The sequence below is a fragment of the Aaosphaeria arxii genome (assembly GCF_010015735.1).
Source record: "Aaosphaeria arxii CBS 175.79 unplaced genomic scaffold BU24scaffold_1, whole genome shotgun sequence".
Classification (NCBI taxonomy): Eukaryota; Fungi; Ascomycota; class Dothideomycetes; order Pleosporales; genus Aaosphaeria; species Aaosphaeria arxii.
In genome coordinates, this window is record NW_022983474.1 from 3,793,992 (window position 1) to 3,809,940 (window position 15,949).

A 15,949-nucleotide genomic window follows, 5' to 3' on the forward strand; every position below is an offset into this window, starting at 1 on the left:
AATTAGATCAACTACACGTTTAGCTACGAGATACGACGTTTAGTCTCATAATCTCCGTGGCTCTAAGCACGTCTATGTAGACATTGAGAGCGAAAGTTTCTACAATGGGTCCAAACTTATTCAAAGATGTCGTTATCGTTTGTATTGTTCTACTTTACAGACCAGGTCCTCGGAACGTTATGTGATGACTGGAAGACTATCGTGTATCGTACATGAGCTGGATCTCCCAAGCATTTACTTTTGTGTGCCTAATATTACAAGTAGTGGAAAGAAGTTGAGTGGGTATTGTTTTGAAGGTGGAAGGTGGTAACCGCAGATGAACCCTCCGCCAGACGCCATGGAGATGCTGAAACTGAAAAGAGAGGAAGAAAGACGCCAGTTGAAATGATGTTCGCACCCCTTTTTCCATATTACATGTTGCTGCTGGTACCAAGCAGCTTGAGCACTCCTTCGTAGGTACCAAACATGATAGCGGCACTAGGCACCACACGCAGCATGTGGGGAACCAGTCCGCCATACAACGCTGCCATTCCCTCCTCTTTCCAGATGAGTTTGAAGCATTGGGCTAATCCTGTGTATTTCAGGTGGCCGTTTTCGAGGGGCGCTTGCCGGAGACGGGTTCGGACGACCTGGTAGAGCCTGATCAGCATACAGTCGAAAGAGCCCAAGGGAACAAAAGATACCTACCTCGTGTGGGTATGTGAGCAAGGCTGCAACGAACTTTGCTGCTCCCGCTGCAGAGAGCTTGCCAGTCCAGGAAACAGTTTGATCCCAGACCGTTGGTGCGCGCCCGCTTGCTGCAACTCTTTCCTCTCTTCTTGCAAGTGAAAGCTTCATTTGCTCGTACAGCATCCATTGAAGTGTGCTCTCGGTCACGCCCAGATAACTCGCGGTCAATCCTCGATACAGACCAGAGATTCCTTCTTTCCGTATCGTCTGCATGGTACAGTCGAACGCATTCTTGTACTGCCGTCCCTTTCCATCCGCATGTGTGGCCTTGTCTAATTGCAATCGAGTCTTCACCAGCCAGATGGGATTCGTCGCCGTTCCAGTAACTATACCAGCGCATGCGGCAGCACCGAGATGCACCCAAGCCGCTTCTTGTCCATTGTTGCCATATGTGCTAATGATCCTCTTCCCATTGCCATAGACGTAGAAGTTTATTGCCCTCGCAGGGACCACTCCAATCAGGTTAGGACCGAGTCCCTTGAAGAGCGCTCTCCATCCCTCCACCTTTGGGACTTGAAATAGTATTTCTCCGGTCTCTCGGATGTGGAGCAACGAGCTGCGGGCGAGGGACATAGTCTCGATTGGAGGCAATCCACGCGCAGAACGCTGCGCAACGAGATGGTGTTGATAGTAGGTTGATTGGAGGCGAGTCTTGAGAACGTCAAGTGGTGCAGTCAGTGTTGCAGATGCCATGCCACCCAGGCTATTGTCATATCAGTTACCGGCGGCGAATGCCCATGCGACAATCGCCATTACTCACCCGCCTGCAATGAAATGCGCCCATGATTTCGCAAAAGGTGTGGCGCTTGCACTGATTGTGGATCCATCTTGTTGCTTGGGAGGAATTACATCGCCGGTTTCTCGCGATTGTGTCAGGGTCTGTTTGAATTGGGCACTGCTGGCTCGAAGTGATCGAGGAGCTTCGGCGTGTTCGACTGTCATTGAGGATTCGGGAAGGACCGGAAAAGATTGAAGGAAAATGGAAGTCCCGATTGAGAGGACAGGAATTAATAGGTACTAATAGGTACTCTAGAATGCAGTACAGTCGAACAGCTGGTATATAGGAAAAGGTAAAAGAGTTCAGGTGATGGCGACAGTAAATGAAGGCTAGGCTTCCTGCATGGAAATTCGAGAAAAAGTTCCACTCCAAAGCGGACTAGCGGGGTTTGCCGCCGCCGCCGCCGCCGCAAACCTCCGCGTTTCGTCATGCAAAGTACCGAATCCATGAACGAGCTCCAATTGACCAGCTTCCTTCTTTTGGACTGTGCTCCTACATGAACACAAAACAACAATGCAGCCAACTGCACGGTGTCTTGCCCCCGGGTTTATAAGGCGGAGCTTGGACGAGTTCAAGCGCCTGTCTAATGTCGGTATGTCGTAACATTGCTTCGTCTTGCTCGCATCACTAAAGCTCTCCAGCACTCAAATTTGAGGCAATATCCACCCCGAAAAAGGCCTATCCGCTCATATTATTCGATGACGAAGATTCCCTCACAAGATGCAAACGTATGAGCGATAAGGATATTGGCGGTTTCTCCACGGCCAACTTTGACTTCGTCCCGGCTTCGGAGAAGGAGCCACCACACGCCCGATTCTCCGGCAACATATCGATTGAGCTTCCAAAGAACCAACCGCACGTCCAGAGAACAGGCTATGCCGGGTGGAGGACACATGATCAAGGATACACGATCTTTGGCAAGTCCGTATGGAACGTCGACCCATATAACTACCTTGCCATCCATTTCAAGTCGGATGGTCGCAAATATTTTGTCAATGTACAGACCGAGTCGATCGTTCATACAGACATCCACCAGCATCGCTTACACTCGAAGACTCCGGGCGAATGGGAGACTATTCTGATCAAGTGGAACGAGTTCGTTCGAACGAACCACGGGCAAGTTGTCGAGCCGCAGCGGGAAATGTTGACACAGAAAGTCCGGACGGTCGGCGCGGCACTCATTGATAGGATCCAGGGGCCTTACGATCTGAGTATCAGTAAGGTGTGGGCAACGAATGCAGGCCCGGATGACGAGATTCTGCGCAATGTGACTGGGGCGGTCAGCGGGTTGCCTATGACTACGTCAAGGCAGGGAGGATTCAGCAAACCCACATTATCAAGTAGAAAACCACAAAGCTCGGCGTAATCAAAAGTTGCCTTCAACCCCAAGGAGATGGCCCTTTTTCTTCGTACTTGACATAGGGACATGCTTTGAAACGCCATGTACATAATTTGTTTGAAGCCAGATATTCTAGTAATCAATGAGGTACATACCATGAACTATTACACGCATCCATTTGCTAAATCAATCAATTTTTCCCACATACTCTCTCTACGAGTACTCCGTACTGCTCTGCCTCTCACAATTCGTAACCATCCTTTTCGCACATTAGTTAGGTATCCAAAGCAAACCCGCCATTATCCCAAGATCTGATCTTAGGAAAATAAAACACTTTAACATAGAATTAGAACAAAATTTTATAAATTATTAACATAGATTATTATAATGTATAAAGTATATTATAAATTAGCGTATTATCAGGGGTTAAAAAATACTAAAATCTGACTCAAATTTTAGCTGAGGTTTTGTCTAATGCTATATCTCAGTCTACCACAACGTGTGTTGTAAGAGAGTAAGTAAGAGATAGAGTATTGTAAGAGAGAGAGAGAGAGAGAGAGAGAGAGAGGGTGTCTCAAGAGAGTAAGTAAGAGAGAGAGTGTTGTGAGAGATTGTGTGTGTGCTGTGAGAGAGTGTTGTGAGAGAGGGGAGAGAGTTGTAAGAGAGGGGAGAGAGTTGTAAGAGAGGGGAGAGAGTTGTAAGAGAGGGGAGAGAGTTGTAAGAGAGGGAGTGTTGTGAGAGCGACTGTTGTGAGAGAGGGTAGAGTGTTGTGAGAGAGTTGTAAGAGTGTTGTGAGAGAGGGGAGAGTGTTGTGAGAGAGGTTAGAGAGTTGTGAGAGTTGCAAGAGAGTTGTCGGCCACTGAGGAAAAGTGGTGGCCACAGCCAGCATTGCCCTCTATCCTCTAAATAGCCCAGCACTATCCCGTCTAGAAAGTGCCTATAATCCATAACCCATAATCCATACCCGTCCATCCATCCATCCGTTCATTCTTCCACCGACGCGACACACATGCCCGTCGATGCACAAACCTGCTGATTCGGCATTCCTTACCTACCTATATATCTTGCAAAACACTTAGGATTAGGGTTAGTTTTAGGATTTAGGGGAGGGTTAGGAGGGTTAGGAAGCTTAGGAGTAGGGCAGAGTCTATTAAAATTGTATAAAAAAGGACTTTTCAAGAAGTGTTTTTGTATAATTGTTCTTATTGTTGGCCACTGAGGAAAAAATTGGTGGCCACCCATCAATTACCGTTTGTCCACCTGACAAGTAACCGCCTAGAGAAAACGGTAATTATGTATCTGTTGAATCTGGAGGGTGGGCCCTCTCTCCTCTCTCCTCTCTCCTTACTTGCTCACTCACTGTCACTCTACCGGTACCCTACTCGTACGTGCCCTACCTCCGGTACGCCTACGCCAACTACGTACAAGGGGGGTGCCTGAGCAGGTTAGACACCTCTGTGCGTCTTTGACATACCTAGAAATCGACAGAATTTCTATGTAGGTATGTGTATGAGAGAATGCACTGGCCTGTTCAACCCGCACAAGCACCACCCCCCTTGTATCGACCTACTTGCTCACTGTCACTCTACCCTACCCTACCCTACCCTACGTACGCCAACTACGTATTGTACAAGGGGTCGACGGTGCGGGTTGCTCACGTCTGAGCGTCTGGTAAATTTATATGAGAGAATGCACAGACCACCCATTGTATAATTCCCTATATCAATTCTAAACAATTGACCACTTTTCGACCGAACAATCATGTATGAATATTTGTAGATTTCTTAGAAAGTCTGGCGCATTGACTCACTTACATAGACCTCGCCCTTTCCTGCGAGTCCTGGAGTGAAGGAGCTGCTCACATGACAACGCGCTTGTTCGGCGCGACCTCTTCGCCTCCGGGAACAACCTCATAACTCATAACTCTTTTAAGAACCAACGAACAGTGCGCAGCCACGAGCATCACCTTTCAATCCCGGCTGTGTAATCGCAACTAAAACGAGCACGAGATCTTTCTGGCTACGTCGACCAAATTCCCTCGCGCTCCCCCAGGTTTCACGCAGATCCACGCCCCACCATGTCTGTTTCGCGCTACTTGACAGCGCAAAAGGTCAGCCTACTTGTCTTGGTCAAATTATACTGCGACGCTGTCCTGCCTTCTTCTGCCACGATACCCGTCTTGTCATTCATTCTCTCGCAAAATGTTCCCAGGCCATCCTCATTCGCGCGGGGACGGAACAGTCGCCAAGACCACGATGCTTCATTTTCGATTGATGCATTTGAAGAGGTCCTCCAAGGACATGCTTCCAATATGCCGGGCCGAACGCTTTTAGACATATTTCTCAAGCAGATGTGGGAGGTCAATTCATTCCATGCTTTGCACGAACTCTTCGAGAGCAGTGGCCACTTGTTAGCCAGAGGTCCTGGAGACCCAGATCGCATAGAACCAGAATATCAAGACCAAGTGCTGTTAGCACAGGCATCTCCATTAGGGCTTTTTGTCCGAAGGATGCAGGTAGAATTCCACCGACTGCCATTTGACGATGCAATGAGAGTTTGGTCATCGTTCATTGTCTACCGAGCACCCACAGCACAGTGGAACAAGAGGATCGCAGGTCTGGCGGGTACGTCTGGAATCGATCGAAATGCAGCGGAGCTAGGTATCGGGCCTGGCGATAAGTTGTTCGACTTGGCCTATGGCGACCTTGCTGATGAGGTTGTGTCGAGTGACGCACTAAGTGTAGAGGACTTTAGCCGGTTACTTGAATTTCAATGCGACAAATTACAAAGTCAGTACACGCTGTATCATCATTTTTGGAATGTATCTGACCTTTTAGGCCTTGGTTGTCGGGTGTCAGATGAGATGCGAGTGAAGTTGCGGTCCATGTTTGGCCCTTCTGGGGTCGCTTTGCGTCAAACACATCTAGTGGAGTTCTTTGATGCGTGGAAGGCAGGAGAGTACACCTCGGCCTTTGATAGATTACATCAATATTTCGATTATGCTGTGCAAACACAGCAGCGGACTCACTATCAGTACGCTCTTCTGCATATGGCGGTTCTGCAGGCAGAATTTAGTTGTTTCAGCGAGGCCGTTGCTGCTATCAATGAAGCAATTACAACTGCGCGGGAGAACCAAGACATGCACTGCTTGAACTTCAGCTTGAGCTGGTTAAATCATATGAGTAAAGCATACCCTAAACAATTGAAGGCGTCTGGGTACATGGGCACGCTGGGATCCGAACGGGACGGATTGACGTATCTCAAGGCAAGGGCGAAAGAATCAGAGATGTACCCTTTGCTGAGCTCTACATTGCTGAATGAGGCATCTTTATTCCTCGGGACGGTTGGTTCCCGCACTATCTAAGCTTCGCTGACAATCGCTTACACTTGAATGCAGGGAGATTCGGTCGTTCGTGCGTTTGAGTACATGTACCAAGCTTCACATCTGAACATAAGGGAGCACATAAACAACCATGGCAGTCACGCACTTCTGCAGTCTACAATATACGCCCGCTTAGGCGTTACGCACCTGTCACACATGCACTGCGACCTCCTTCTAGATTGCTACCAGGATGGGTGCCCCTTTGATGATGTTATGCGAGCTATTAGTCGCCGTGCATTTACTGTAAGCGAAATGCGTTATACGTTGATTGAAATATAACTAAGAAGGCAGGCTATGAATTATGGTCGTTTTGATGATGCACTGAATCACATGGACACGATCGACCCGTCCTTTCATCGAACGCTCAAGTTCCATCGCTTCATCTTCCTTGGTACAGGCCTTATCAAGTTTAAGAGGGCTATTCGACGGTAAGAAAAAAAGTCTGATTCTCATATTGCAGAGTGCTGATCGATTAGCACCGACTGGGATGCCTGCGAATCGTTCATTCCCTTGCTCCAGCCAGATACATCGACCGACCCTGAACTCGCATATGTGCTGGCCGAAGCTCAAATTGATTACCTCATCTCACGTGGGTATTACGATCAAGCTTTCGCCATGATTGAAGATACAGTGACCTCTTTAAGAGAAGAGGGCGCTGATATCATCATGCGTGTCAACATGTTGATCGCGAAGGCCACGCTATTCGCGAAGGTGGGAAGCCCACAACGAGGTTTCAGTATCGCATTAAGAGCGGCCAACGTGGCCTTCAAGGCTAGGCTGATGCCAGCTTTGTGGAAAGCCGTGGGGTTGCTATGTAATGTTCTGAATTCGATTGGCGAGTATCAAGCAGCAATGAGGCTGCTCCATGCCGTAATACCACAGGTTGGTACACCCACGTTCGGGGATGGGCCCAGTCTCTTAACTAACAATTGCCTCCAGTCCTTAGAAAACTCAGATTCGATGCTGATCGGAACCCTCTATTCGAATATAGCGGATTCATACATGGGCCTTGCTGGTCTGGATGACCCGTCTAGCGCCAATGGTAGTCGCTCCTACGCGGCGAACATCAGCCGCGCCGATCTCTACCTAGACCGAGCCCGCGATTGTGAGTAAGAATGCTACCGGAAGGAAGTTGGCTAATATTGGGTAGACTTCAAGAAGGTTGAAGACATCGAGTATGAATGCGAACAGTTGATGAAGAAGGCTTTCATTGCAAAGTTGCGTGGGGACGAAAAGGTTGCTGATGAATGGGCTCATAATCACAACCGAGTGTGGGAGGAGGGCAAAGCAAAACTTCTTATCGGAGAAGCTCTTGACTAGAACAATGTTCCATAGACACTTTTGTTCGGAGGAAATGTGTTCAACAATCCACGGCTATCCAAGATTGTCGGAGCTTGGTAGTGATCTCGACAAAAGAAATAAGATTGCTAGTCTTGATCACCTGCAGCGAGCGTGCGCCCTGTCTATTTACAATGCCAATTCCACAGGACTGGTTCCTCCATGTTTGATGGTTGTTCTTGTTATACAGAGGGATATTGTAGAAGTGCATGAAGCGATTTACTCGTCCTTCTTGTGGTAGTTGACCTTATCGTTCCAGAAAAGGGTCTATAAACTCGGTCAGCGATGGCTTCTTCTGGCGTTTGGCATGCTGTACCTTGTCACCGTCGCCAAACCAGAAGTTCTTGGTGCGGATGTTCTGGTATGGGTATTCAACCTTGTCCTCGAGCTTGGGTCCGTGGGCAACGTGCTCCCAGTGGGCGTCCCATCGAATCTTGGCATTGACGGAAGCGACAATGAGAGCAGGAACGGCGACGCTGAAGTATTGTTAGTATGTATTGTGAACCCGGAAGCGCTTTCTTAGATGGCGTGATACGGCTGGTAGAGTCCTTTGGAGGGCCACAAAACATCTGTTTCATGCACCGGAAGGTTTGGTGATAGAACGGCAGGCAATCAAAGTGCCCAAACGAGCGCAATTGAATGCTTGATAGCATTGGGGAATGTTGTGGAAGCCTTACTAAAGAGTGAGCTTGCGCCAGAATTCTGCAAGGATCCAAGTTAGCAAGTCATTCGAAATAGCATCTAACCCCGGCTGAAGATGAGGGGATTCCAGCTATGACTGACCTCCGCTCTCACCAGCGTGCTCTGCAATCTTAGCACGCTCACGGTTGAACTCGTTGTCCTCTGCACCAGCGAATTGCTTCGGGCTCTCGGAGCTGTAGTTGCGGCGGCGGAGGGCGCTGCGGGCGACGCCGAATCGCTGGGAGGAGCGGAACATCATACGCTGGGCGAACATTGTTGCGTCTGTCGGTCGTGGTGGAGTGGAGAGTTGCCAATTGGGGGCGTGGAGCTGGTGGGATGCTTTGAGATGTCGAAGGTTGAAGTTGAGCTTGATGCACGGAAGCGACATCAGGTGAGGCTTGGCGCGTTTGCTTCGTTTGTCCTAGCTGTCTGACAAACGTGACGTCGTGATTGATCGAACTAACAAGACGTCCCTAGCCGCGTTCCAGGTTCCAAAACTACTGGAGATTAACAAGACGCGTTTACTGAAGTGAAATAGATACGTTTCATTGCGCACAAGTGATGTCTCACGTCAGTGGCTCAGATTGGTGGCAGCAATGGTTCGCATCACGACTTGGAATGTCAACGGCATCCGTAACCCGTTCGGGTATCAACCATGGCGCGAGAACAGAACTTTCAATGCCATGTTCGATATATTAGAGGCCGACATCGTAATCATGCAAGAACTGAAGATTCAAAGGAAGGATCTTCGTGACGACATGGTGATGGTCCCCGGCTGGGACTGTTATTTCAGTCTACCGAAGCATAAGAAAGGTACAGATTCTTGTTCTACCACTATCTATCAGCGCTTAACACGCATAGGTTACTCGGGCGTTGGTATATACACACGTCAATCTGCCTGCGCGCCTATTCGAGCCGAAGAGGGTCTCCTAGGTGTTCTACATCCTCCTGGTTCATCTGTGGCATATCGTGAACTCCCGGAAAATGAGTGCATCGGCGGCTATCCTAGCCAGGACCAAATAGCAGACTGGGGAGTTGATCCGCTATATCTTGATTCTGAAGGGCGTTGCCTTGCTCTTGAATTCCCGGCCTTCGTTCTCTTTGGCGTCTACAGCCCAGCAAACAGCAACGGGCAAAGGGACAGCTTCCGCTATGGGTATCTCTGCGCCCTCGATGCCCGCATACGGAGCCTTGTCAAGATGGGCAAGAATGTCATCCTCACTGGCGATCTCAATGTCTCTAGAGAGGGCATCGACACAGCGAATTCCCTTGAGCAAATCAAATTGGAAGGTCTGGATGCGTATCTCAGTTCACCAAATAGGCGTCTCTTCAACCAACTTGTGTGCAATGGAAGAGTTATCGGCGAACGTGACACAGGAAGGGAGGAGCCGGTGTTGTGGGACATTTGCCGCGAGTTCCACTCCACTAGAGAAGGCATGTATACCCACTGGGAGCAGAAGATCAATGCGCGACCTGGAAATTTTGGTTCTCGAATTGACTATGTTCTGTGCAACAAGGAGATCAGCCATTGGTTTTGTGATTCCAATATTCAGGAAGGCTTGATGGGCTCAGATCACTGCCCTGTGTATGCTACGACGAAGGATGTCGTGGAATGGTGCGGCGAGCAAGTCCACATCACAGATATACTCAACCCCTCCGGTGTGTTTCAAGACGGCAAGCGATGCAAGGAATTCGACCCAAACAAAAACCTGCTGGCGATGTCAGGCAAGCTGCTTCCTGAATTCGATGGCCGTCAGAGTATCAAGGCGATGTTCGCCAGAAAACCCTCAGTCCCAACTGAAGGGCCGTTGGGAACAAACGCAGCCTCCAATGGGGTTCATCTTCTCGATTCATCGATACCCCAAAGTTCACAAGATGCGAAGACTGAAAGCGGCACCACTCAAACGTCCACTGACTTAACTCCGATGAGTCCTCGTAAGATATCGCAAAAACGTCCTCCTCCCGCATCGCCAGCCAAATCCACGAAGCGATCCAAACCATCGATGGGTGCCTCAAACGCAAAACCGCTCGCCAAAGGACAGCAATCTCTCAAAGGGTTTTTCGCACCCAGAACTAGCTCGACGAAACCCGAGCCCAGTTCCAATCATTCGAGTCAAATATCAGATTCACTCTCACTGGATAGGCAATCGCCTGGGCCAGATATAGCACCGATGCTTTCGCCTTCCTCTGTCTCCGCATCCGTCCTTGATCCGGAGCCATTCATTGACCCAGAAGCCTCAAAGGAGGGCTGGACAAAATTGTTCTCCAAGAAACCCCTACCGCGCTGTGAGGGGCACGGCGACGAGTGCATTAGCTATACTACGAAGAAGCCTGGCGCTAATTGTGGGCGGATGTTCTATCTTTGCCCTAGGTAAGATTTGGTAATTGCAGATTCTCTTTGTAAGCCACTGACGATTCCATTGACAGACCGGTCGGACCAACAGGGCAGAAAGAGCGCGGAACGCAATGGCGGTGCCCGACATTCATTTGGGCAAGTGATTGGAAGAGCGCAGGGTGAAGACGTCGATGCGGAAGGTCTTTGGACAAAGAAAGCTTGCTACCCGCTTGGCTAATAATGCTTTGCACAAGCCTGCCTGTACCTTCCGAGGCGCTCTCCGACGACTCTCTAGAGCACTCTTCCCTCAAATCAGCACCACCATTGCGAAGAGCAAGCACTACATGAGGGCATATCATCAGTGTTGGCTGGTTCGATCCTGGCAAAGGCACGCAATGCGGTATGTCCCGGACCCATTCGATCTGTACAGAAGGGTGTAAGGGTGAAATGCCCCCTTTGTGAGGAATCCCGTTATTGGAATGTTGGGACCTTTAAGTGGGAGGCGAGGAGGGATCCTCTGGACATGACATGTACGAGTAATAGTTATGACGGTTGCTGCAAATGCGCGTGACGAGGACAGGAATTACCTTAAAGAGATAGCGGTGGTGGCGTGTGGGGTCGACGCTTCCCGTTCCATACGCAGTGGACCCTCCTTATTGGTTACTAAGCACAAGAACCTCACCTAATCGACCTTAACAGTAATGGGAATTGGATTAAACCTGATGATTTCTTACTCTCAAGTTGCTAGAACAGGTTGTATGATTATTGCCAAAGTTTTGTTCTCGTTAGTTTCTGATTTGTATCTTGACGAGCCTGTCGACGTCACGCGAGGCGATTCGTTGACAAGTTCTCCTGATTCAGAACAGGGAAGCTATCATTTGATGTTCAGCGGTCCAATACTTGGAAGGGCACATTGTCTTGGCCTAGAACATAATTCTTTACGGCCTTGGAATATTTTCAACGCATTGCTTTCGTCTGTAATGGGCTTTGCTCTTGCCTTATCCTTGCGTTCAGTTTGGGTGGCGCCCACTACGGCGTTTGGCTTTGTCGTAGCCCGCTTCATCAAACAAAGATTTCTACCATGTCTTGATGCCCCTATATCGCTACGCCTCATCCGACACCCAGACATCTAGCTTCGTCCATATACAGCCTATGTCTTGCCGGTACTATTGGAAAAGGCTGGCCTCTGTCGAATTCTAGAGCTATGCGCGTTGACAGAGGCAATCCAGCAGAGATCCTTGCTCAAGTGGATGGCTTGGATAGAAAACTGAGCTTACACTGCACAAATACCATCTATGCACGCCGTCTTCTCTGACATCCATCGATACAAAGGCAGTTGGTCAAAGTTAGATATCTTGGCCACAGCTTGGTTTAGTGCCCTGGGTTGACACCGAGAGGAAGGATATTTCCACGCTCCTTTGTTAGGTCCACCTGCTAATCTAGACCTATTCTTAGATGCCCATAGTTATGTTAATATGATCACACATCAGCACAAAAGCCTGTTCCAACCCCCTGTCTGATTGTCAACTCTCATCGTATATCCTCCTATCTTTGAATTGTAACTGTACTTAAATTTGTTAACAAACTGTTCCACTGCAGACTCAACTTTGAATCGAAATCTTTACAGTGTAAGTACCTCAGTCGCTATTCCCACTGCAATTCGACTTGTCCCGAACTGATAATGCATCATAAAAGAGGGAACCTCCTTAGAAGGTTGACTGCTCCCACCATACGACTTCGGCCGATACCACTCTCCTTAGAGTGGATTAACCTTGAATTTCCCATCGTTTTATCTGGCCGTGAAGCGGCTTTCGAATGCAATACGGATGAACATTATCGGTTAGACGCGACATCGGACGACAGTCAGTTCACGATAACTGATCTTAAGAAAACGCACATACCTTCCTAACGACGTCGATAATATATATATTAACCTCCTTCCCACTAAGGTAGCCTTTGGACAAGGCATCTATAGGGTATGATCTACTAACTCTCTGACGGAGTATTCACCAAAGATACATTATTAGAGCCACGCCTCTTTTGCAGTCACCATCAGACGAAACCAAGAATTGAAAACTGCGCCAACAATCAAAAGTTACATTCTGTGACAGCTAAACATCAAGCTCCGTACTCAACAGGATCAGATCAACAATCCCCTGAATTCAAATATAGATAATGGGGAGGACTTAATCCTCAAAAATTGTAACCCAACTAGCCTATTGCACAGACGCAACACCATCGATATACCCCAATCTATTGTGGAAAATCCACTAGTTGGAGCTTCTTCGCGACTCCCTTTTAACTCCCAGACTCGTGTTCCGTGGAAAACCTAAGTCTCTGCCAGCCAGGCTGATCGGTTCGAACAGTAATCACAACACGAGCACTCTGTCGGTAACCGCTGGAATACCGCGGTACTGTCTGGCTCTATTTCACCTATTTCCCACTACCTCAAGATTGGACATCATATACGTCATCTCTCTCGCAGATGAGCAAATCTCTTTCTAGCTAAAACTCCCAACCCCTTAGTGGATCTCTTCAGACTGAAGAGCAAGGTGAAGGCACTGTTTGCGCAGTGGCGACACATCTTGACACAACTAGCCACCTCTTTTGCAGTTCAATCTTCACTCCCGCACTTTCAGTGTCTAAAGTAAAACTCAGGCACGGATCTTGCCGACGAAAATTAACATGTTTTATGTATAGTTTCCCCTCTTCGGATTATACATCTCACCAATCTGTTGCTTTGGATACTAGGCAACTCACGCCTCGCCAGACGAAAAGCAGTCGCTTAAGCTAAAGCAACAACAACAACAACAACAACACCACCACCACCACCACCCCGCCGCCGCTACTACAAAACATCATAATTTACTTTGCTTTTAATATACATGCTCTTGTTCTCTTTTTACTTTTATATAATGAAACAAGTGCCCTGTTACACACCGCCAATCCCGTCGCTTTTCATAGGCAGGTAAGTCGGTCACTGGACCTGCCACCGCTCACCTTCACTTCGTCGCTCTCGTCCTCCTCTCACTTCCATTTCTCTCTCTGCTCAAGTGAGAATTTCCCAGGTTGCTAACTAGCCTCCCAGCCACCCTGCCTACTGGAAGGTATTTGAGGCCGCCTCCGCTCGCCTTCAACCTTCTCCCCAACACCAACTTTTTCCCTTACACCTACGTTTGACCTGCGCCGACAACCCAACCCTTTATACTTTCAACCATCAATACCCTTTTACGCTCCTCGTCTTCTACTTTGATTTTCATTCCTCACCAAATACTTCTTACAATGGATCAGTCAATGATTCCCATCATGGGCCCTTCCGATATGCAGTTTGATGCTGCGGAGTTCGATTCCACCTTTCAGACCGAAGCAAATGTTCCAAACAGCATCCAGGTTCTAGATGAATCTGATGTGATGCTCTTTGTCACGAACTTTGCTTCTGGATTTGTCCGTGTCCGCATTCCTCAGCTTAGCTTGAACAACATGTGTGATGAGACACGTATTCAGCTTCTTTTGCGAGTCGTTGAAGTCACCGGCTATAACCTTGTCCTGGATGAAGAGCCTGACTGCGTCTTCTATCTTAGGTGGATGCCAGGCGGTGCTTCATTGCCTTCAGTCTCGTCGCCAACCACCAACGCCAACTTCACTGATTTCGACATCCCCACTGACGATACAACATTCATGGAGCCGGATGATGACATTGAGAACCCCAGAATCCCCACTGGAGCTGGCCCTGGCGGTCGCAAGAATCCTCCTCGTCCCATGAATTGCTGGATGCTTTACAGAGACGAGAAACACAGGGAGCTCAAGGCGAAAAACCCTAATCTCACCGTACAGCAGATCTGTAAGTCATCCTCCTCCAGACATGTTTGGTCTCAATGCTAATATTATGCAGCTACAATTTGCTCAGAGGGCTGGAGGAAATTGTCCGCTGCCGAAAAGGATCACTACAGATCTCAAGCTAAGCTGGCAAAGGAACTTCATCAGCGAGAGTTCCCTAACTACAAGTACACCCCTCGCAAGCCCGGCCAGAAAAAGAAGCGCCAGTCTCGCAAGCTGAAGGCTAGAAATGCAGCATCTGTTGTTGCTAGCACCGATGCAGAGGCCGCCAATTTCGATCAGGAGGCTTTCACTACTGAAGTTGCTGAGGCCTTCGCCAACACCTCCTCAGTGACTTCCACTACCGATGATAGCCCCGAAGCAGCATCGAACGACTTTGCGTTCTCAGCTACCAACACTGCTATTTCCACGGACGAGTCTCCCATTGCAGCCAGCGAAATTCCCCAGGAAGAAATTTCTCCTTTCTACTCTGCCTACGTTCATCAGGCTGAGGTTTTGCGTCAGTCTATGCTTGAGGAAGAGTTTGGACAGCCTTTCGCTGCCGAGGAAAATGGCGAAGATGAACTGGCATTCCACTTCGGCGCCGATGAGGATGCAACCCTTCCTACCTTCTACAAGGACTTCTTCTAGGCGTAGACAGCTATGTCTTTTATCGCCTTTCAAAGTCCCCGTTGGCTACGGTACTTTCTCTCATCACGATGGAGGTTCCCTCGGCATCTCTGTGCAACTACACATCCTCCTGCAATGGATTTGCGAACTTTTTGCGTAGCTGACATGCTCTCATATGGCAAGGACGAACCACTCATTCCTGATTCTTGTTTACGGGTTCATGCACAGTGGCTGCAGGGAACATTGTTTCCTGTTCTTCTTTACGATCGAACTTATCGCCCCTAATACTCCCACGGAAACCGCCTCAATGCTGAACATCTTAGATGTCCCCAATTTCCCACCTTTGCGCACACATCCATGGCTTTCTTCTTTTTTTAGACGAGGTCCTCAGTTCTTGGTCTTCCTTCCCTGCACAAGCCCCCATTTTCTCGGAACCCACCCCCATCGATGGTTTCTTTTCTCATACACGGACGGTTTCCTTTATTCTCTTATCCACTAATGGGCAACTTTCTTTTCTTCATACACGAATGGGTTCTTTTCCTCATGCAAACGCGACAACGACATCGAAATTATATGACGGGCTTCTTTCGGATCATCTGGTTCTCACGCGGCACCGTACAGCAAGGTCTCTCTTTCACGAGAGAAGGCTCATGCTCAGGACCAAGTTTGCAACCAGATGCCTTCTCCTTATAGGCGCCTTATACCCCCTCGGATTATCAGCACAGCACAATTGGTAGGAACTTCATACGGATTAATCGGATGGCGTATTCAGATGGAACATTCGGCCTGGATATGGAGCTCATGGCTTCTTTAGGACATATTGGTGGTGGTCACTTCACTGGTCACGGTATGCTACTTCCGTGGACGCGTCAAGGATCTCCAGTCCTGGCAGGTGAATTTGGTTCCTTTCCATAGTCCTTT

At 48.6% G+C, this 15,949-nt stretch overlaps 8 protein-coding genes across 8 annotated transcripts; 5 read left to right on the forward strand and 3 right to left on the reverse strand.

Moving 5' to 3' along the window:
• Positions 1-125: 125 nt before the first annotated feature.
• On the reverse strand, positions 126-2,052 carry BU24DRAFT_417360 (mitochondrial carrier protein-like protein rim2). The gene is made up of 3 exons (XM_033526703.1): positions 1,490-2,052; positions 688-1,432; positions 126-629 (listed from the first exon to the last, which is right to left on the reverse strand). Exons 1-3 carry the CDS (start codon positions 1,669-1,671, stop codon positions 411-413), a joined length of 1,146 nt encoding a protein of 381 aa, XP_033390067.1. The 5' UTR covers positions 1,672-2,052; the 3' UTR covers positions 126-410.
• BU24DRAFT_446681 (CIA30-domain-containing protein) lies at positions 1,977-3,014 on the forward strand. The gene is made up of 2 exons (XM_033530782.1): positions 1,977-2,099; positions 2,149-3,014. The coding sequence occupies exons 1-2, from the start codon at positions 2,021-2,023 to the stop codon at positions 2,871-2,873; spliced, it is 804 nt and encodes a 267-aa protein (XP_033390068.1). The 5' UTR covers positions 1,977-2,020; the 3' UTR covers positions 2,874-3,014.
• A 227-nt stretch (positions 3,015-3,241) lies between these two features.
• BU24DRAFT_417362 (uncharacterized protein) lies at positions 3,242-4,031 on the reverse strand. Its single transcript, XM_033526704.1, has one exon. The coding sequence runs from the start codon at positions 3,733-3,735 to the stop codon at positions 3,421-3,423; it is 315 nt and encodes a 104-aa protein (XP_033390069.1). The 5' UTR covers positions 3,736-4,031; the 3' UTR covers positions 3,242-3,420.
• An 892-nt stretch (positions 4,032-4,923) lies between these two features.
• Positions 4,924-7,509, forward strand: BU24DRAFT_362512 (uncharacterized protein; the record flags this gene model as incomplete). The annotated part of the gene is made up of 7 exons (XM_033524183.1): positions 4,924-5,635; positions 5,684-6,189; positions 6,244-6,471; positions 6,520-6,656; positions 6,705-7,110; positions 7,168-7,333; positions 7,379-7,509. Coding segments are annotated over 7 exons (2,286 nt in total), but the record flags the coding sequence as incomplete, so codon positions are not given.
• BU24DRAFT_383945 (COX6A-domain-containing protein) lies at positions 7,425-8,521 on the reverse strand (the record flags this gene model as incomplete). The annotated part of the gene is made up of 4 exons (XM_033524825.1): positions 7,425-7,833; positions 7,883-8,042; positions 8,244-8,268; positions 8,350-8,521. 4 exons carry the CDS (start codon positions 8,519-8,521, stop codon positions 7,786-7,788), a joined length of 405 nt encoding a protein of 134 aa, XP_033390071.1. The 3' UTR covers positions 7,425-7,785.
• Positions 8,522-8,739: 218 nt separating this feature from the next.
• On the forward strand, positions 8,740-11,024 carry BU24DRAFT_27346 (DNA lyase-like protein). Its single transcript, XM_033522614.1, has 3 exons — positions 8,740-9,060; positions 9,109-10,618; positions 10,675-11,024. Exons 1-3 carry the CDS (start codon positions 8,844-8,846, stop codon positions 10,763-10,765), a joined length of 1,818 nt encoding a protein of 605 aa, XP_033390072.1. The 5' UTR covers positions 8,740-8,843; the 3' UTR covers positions 10,766-11,024.
• On the forward strand, positions 10,953-11,749 carry BU24DRAFT_27335 (uncharacterized protein). Its single transcript, XM_033522613.1, has one exon. It carries the CDS (start codon positions 11,284-11,286, stop codon positions 11,713-11,715), a length of 432 nt encoding a protein of 143 aa, XP_033390073.1. The 5' UTR covers positions 10,953-11,283; the 3' UTR covers positions 11,716-11,749.
• A 2,583-nt stretch (positions 11,750-14,332) lies between these two features.
• On the forward strand, positions 14,333-14,599 carry BU24DRAFT_332796 (mating type protein 2; the record flags this gene model as incomplete). The annotated part of the gene is made up of 2 exons (XM_033523049.1): positions 14,333-14,423; positions 14,475-14,599. Coding segments are annotated over 2 exons (216 nt in total), but the record flags the coding sequence as incomplete, so codon positions are not given.
• Positions 14,600-15,949: the final 1,350 nt, after the last annotated feature.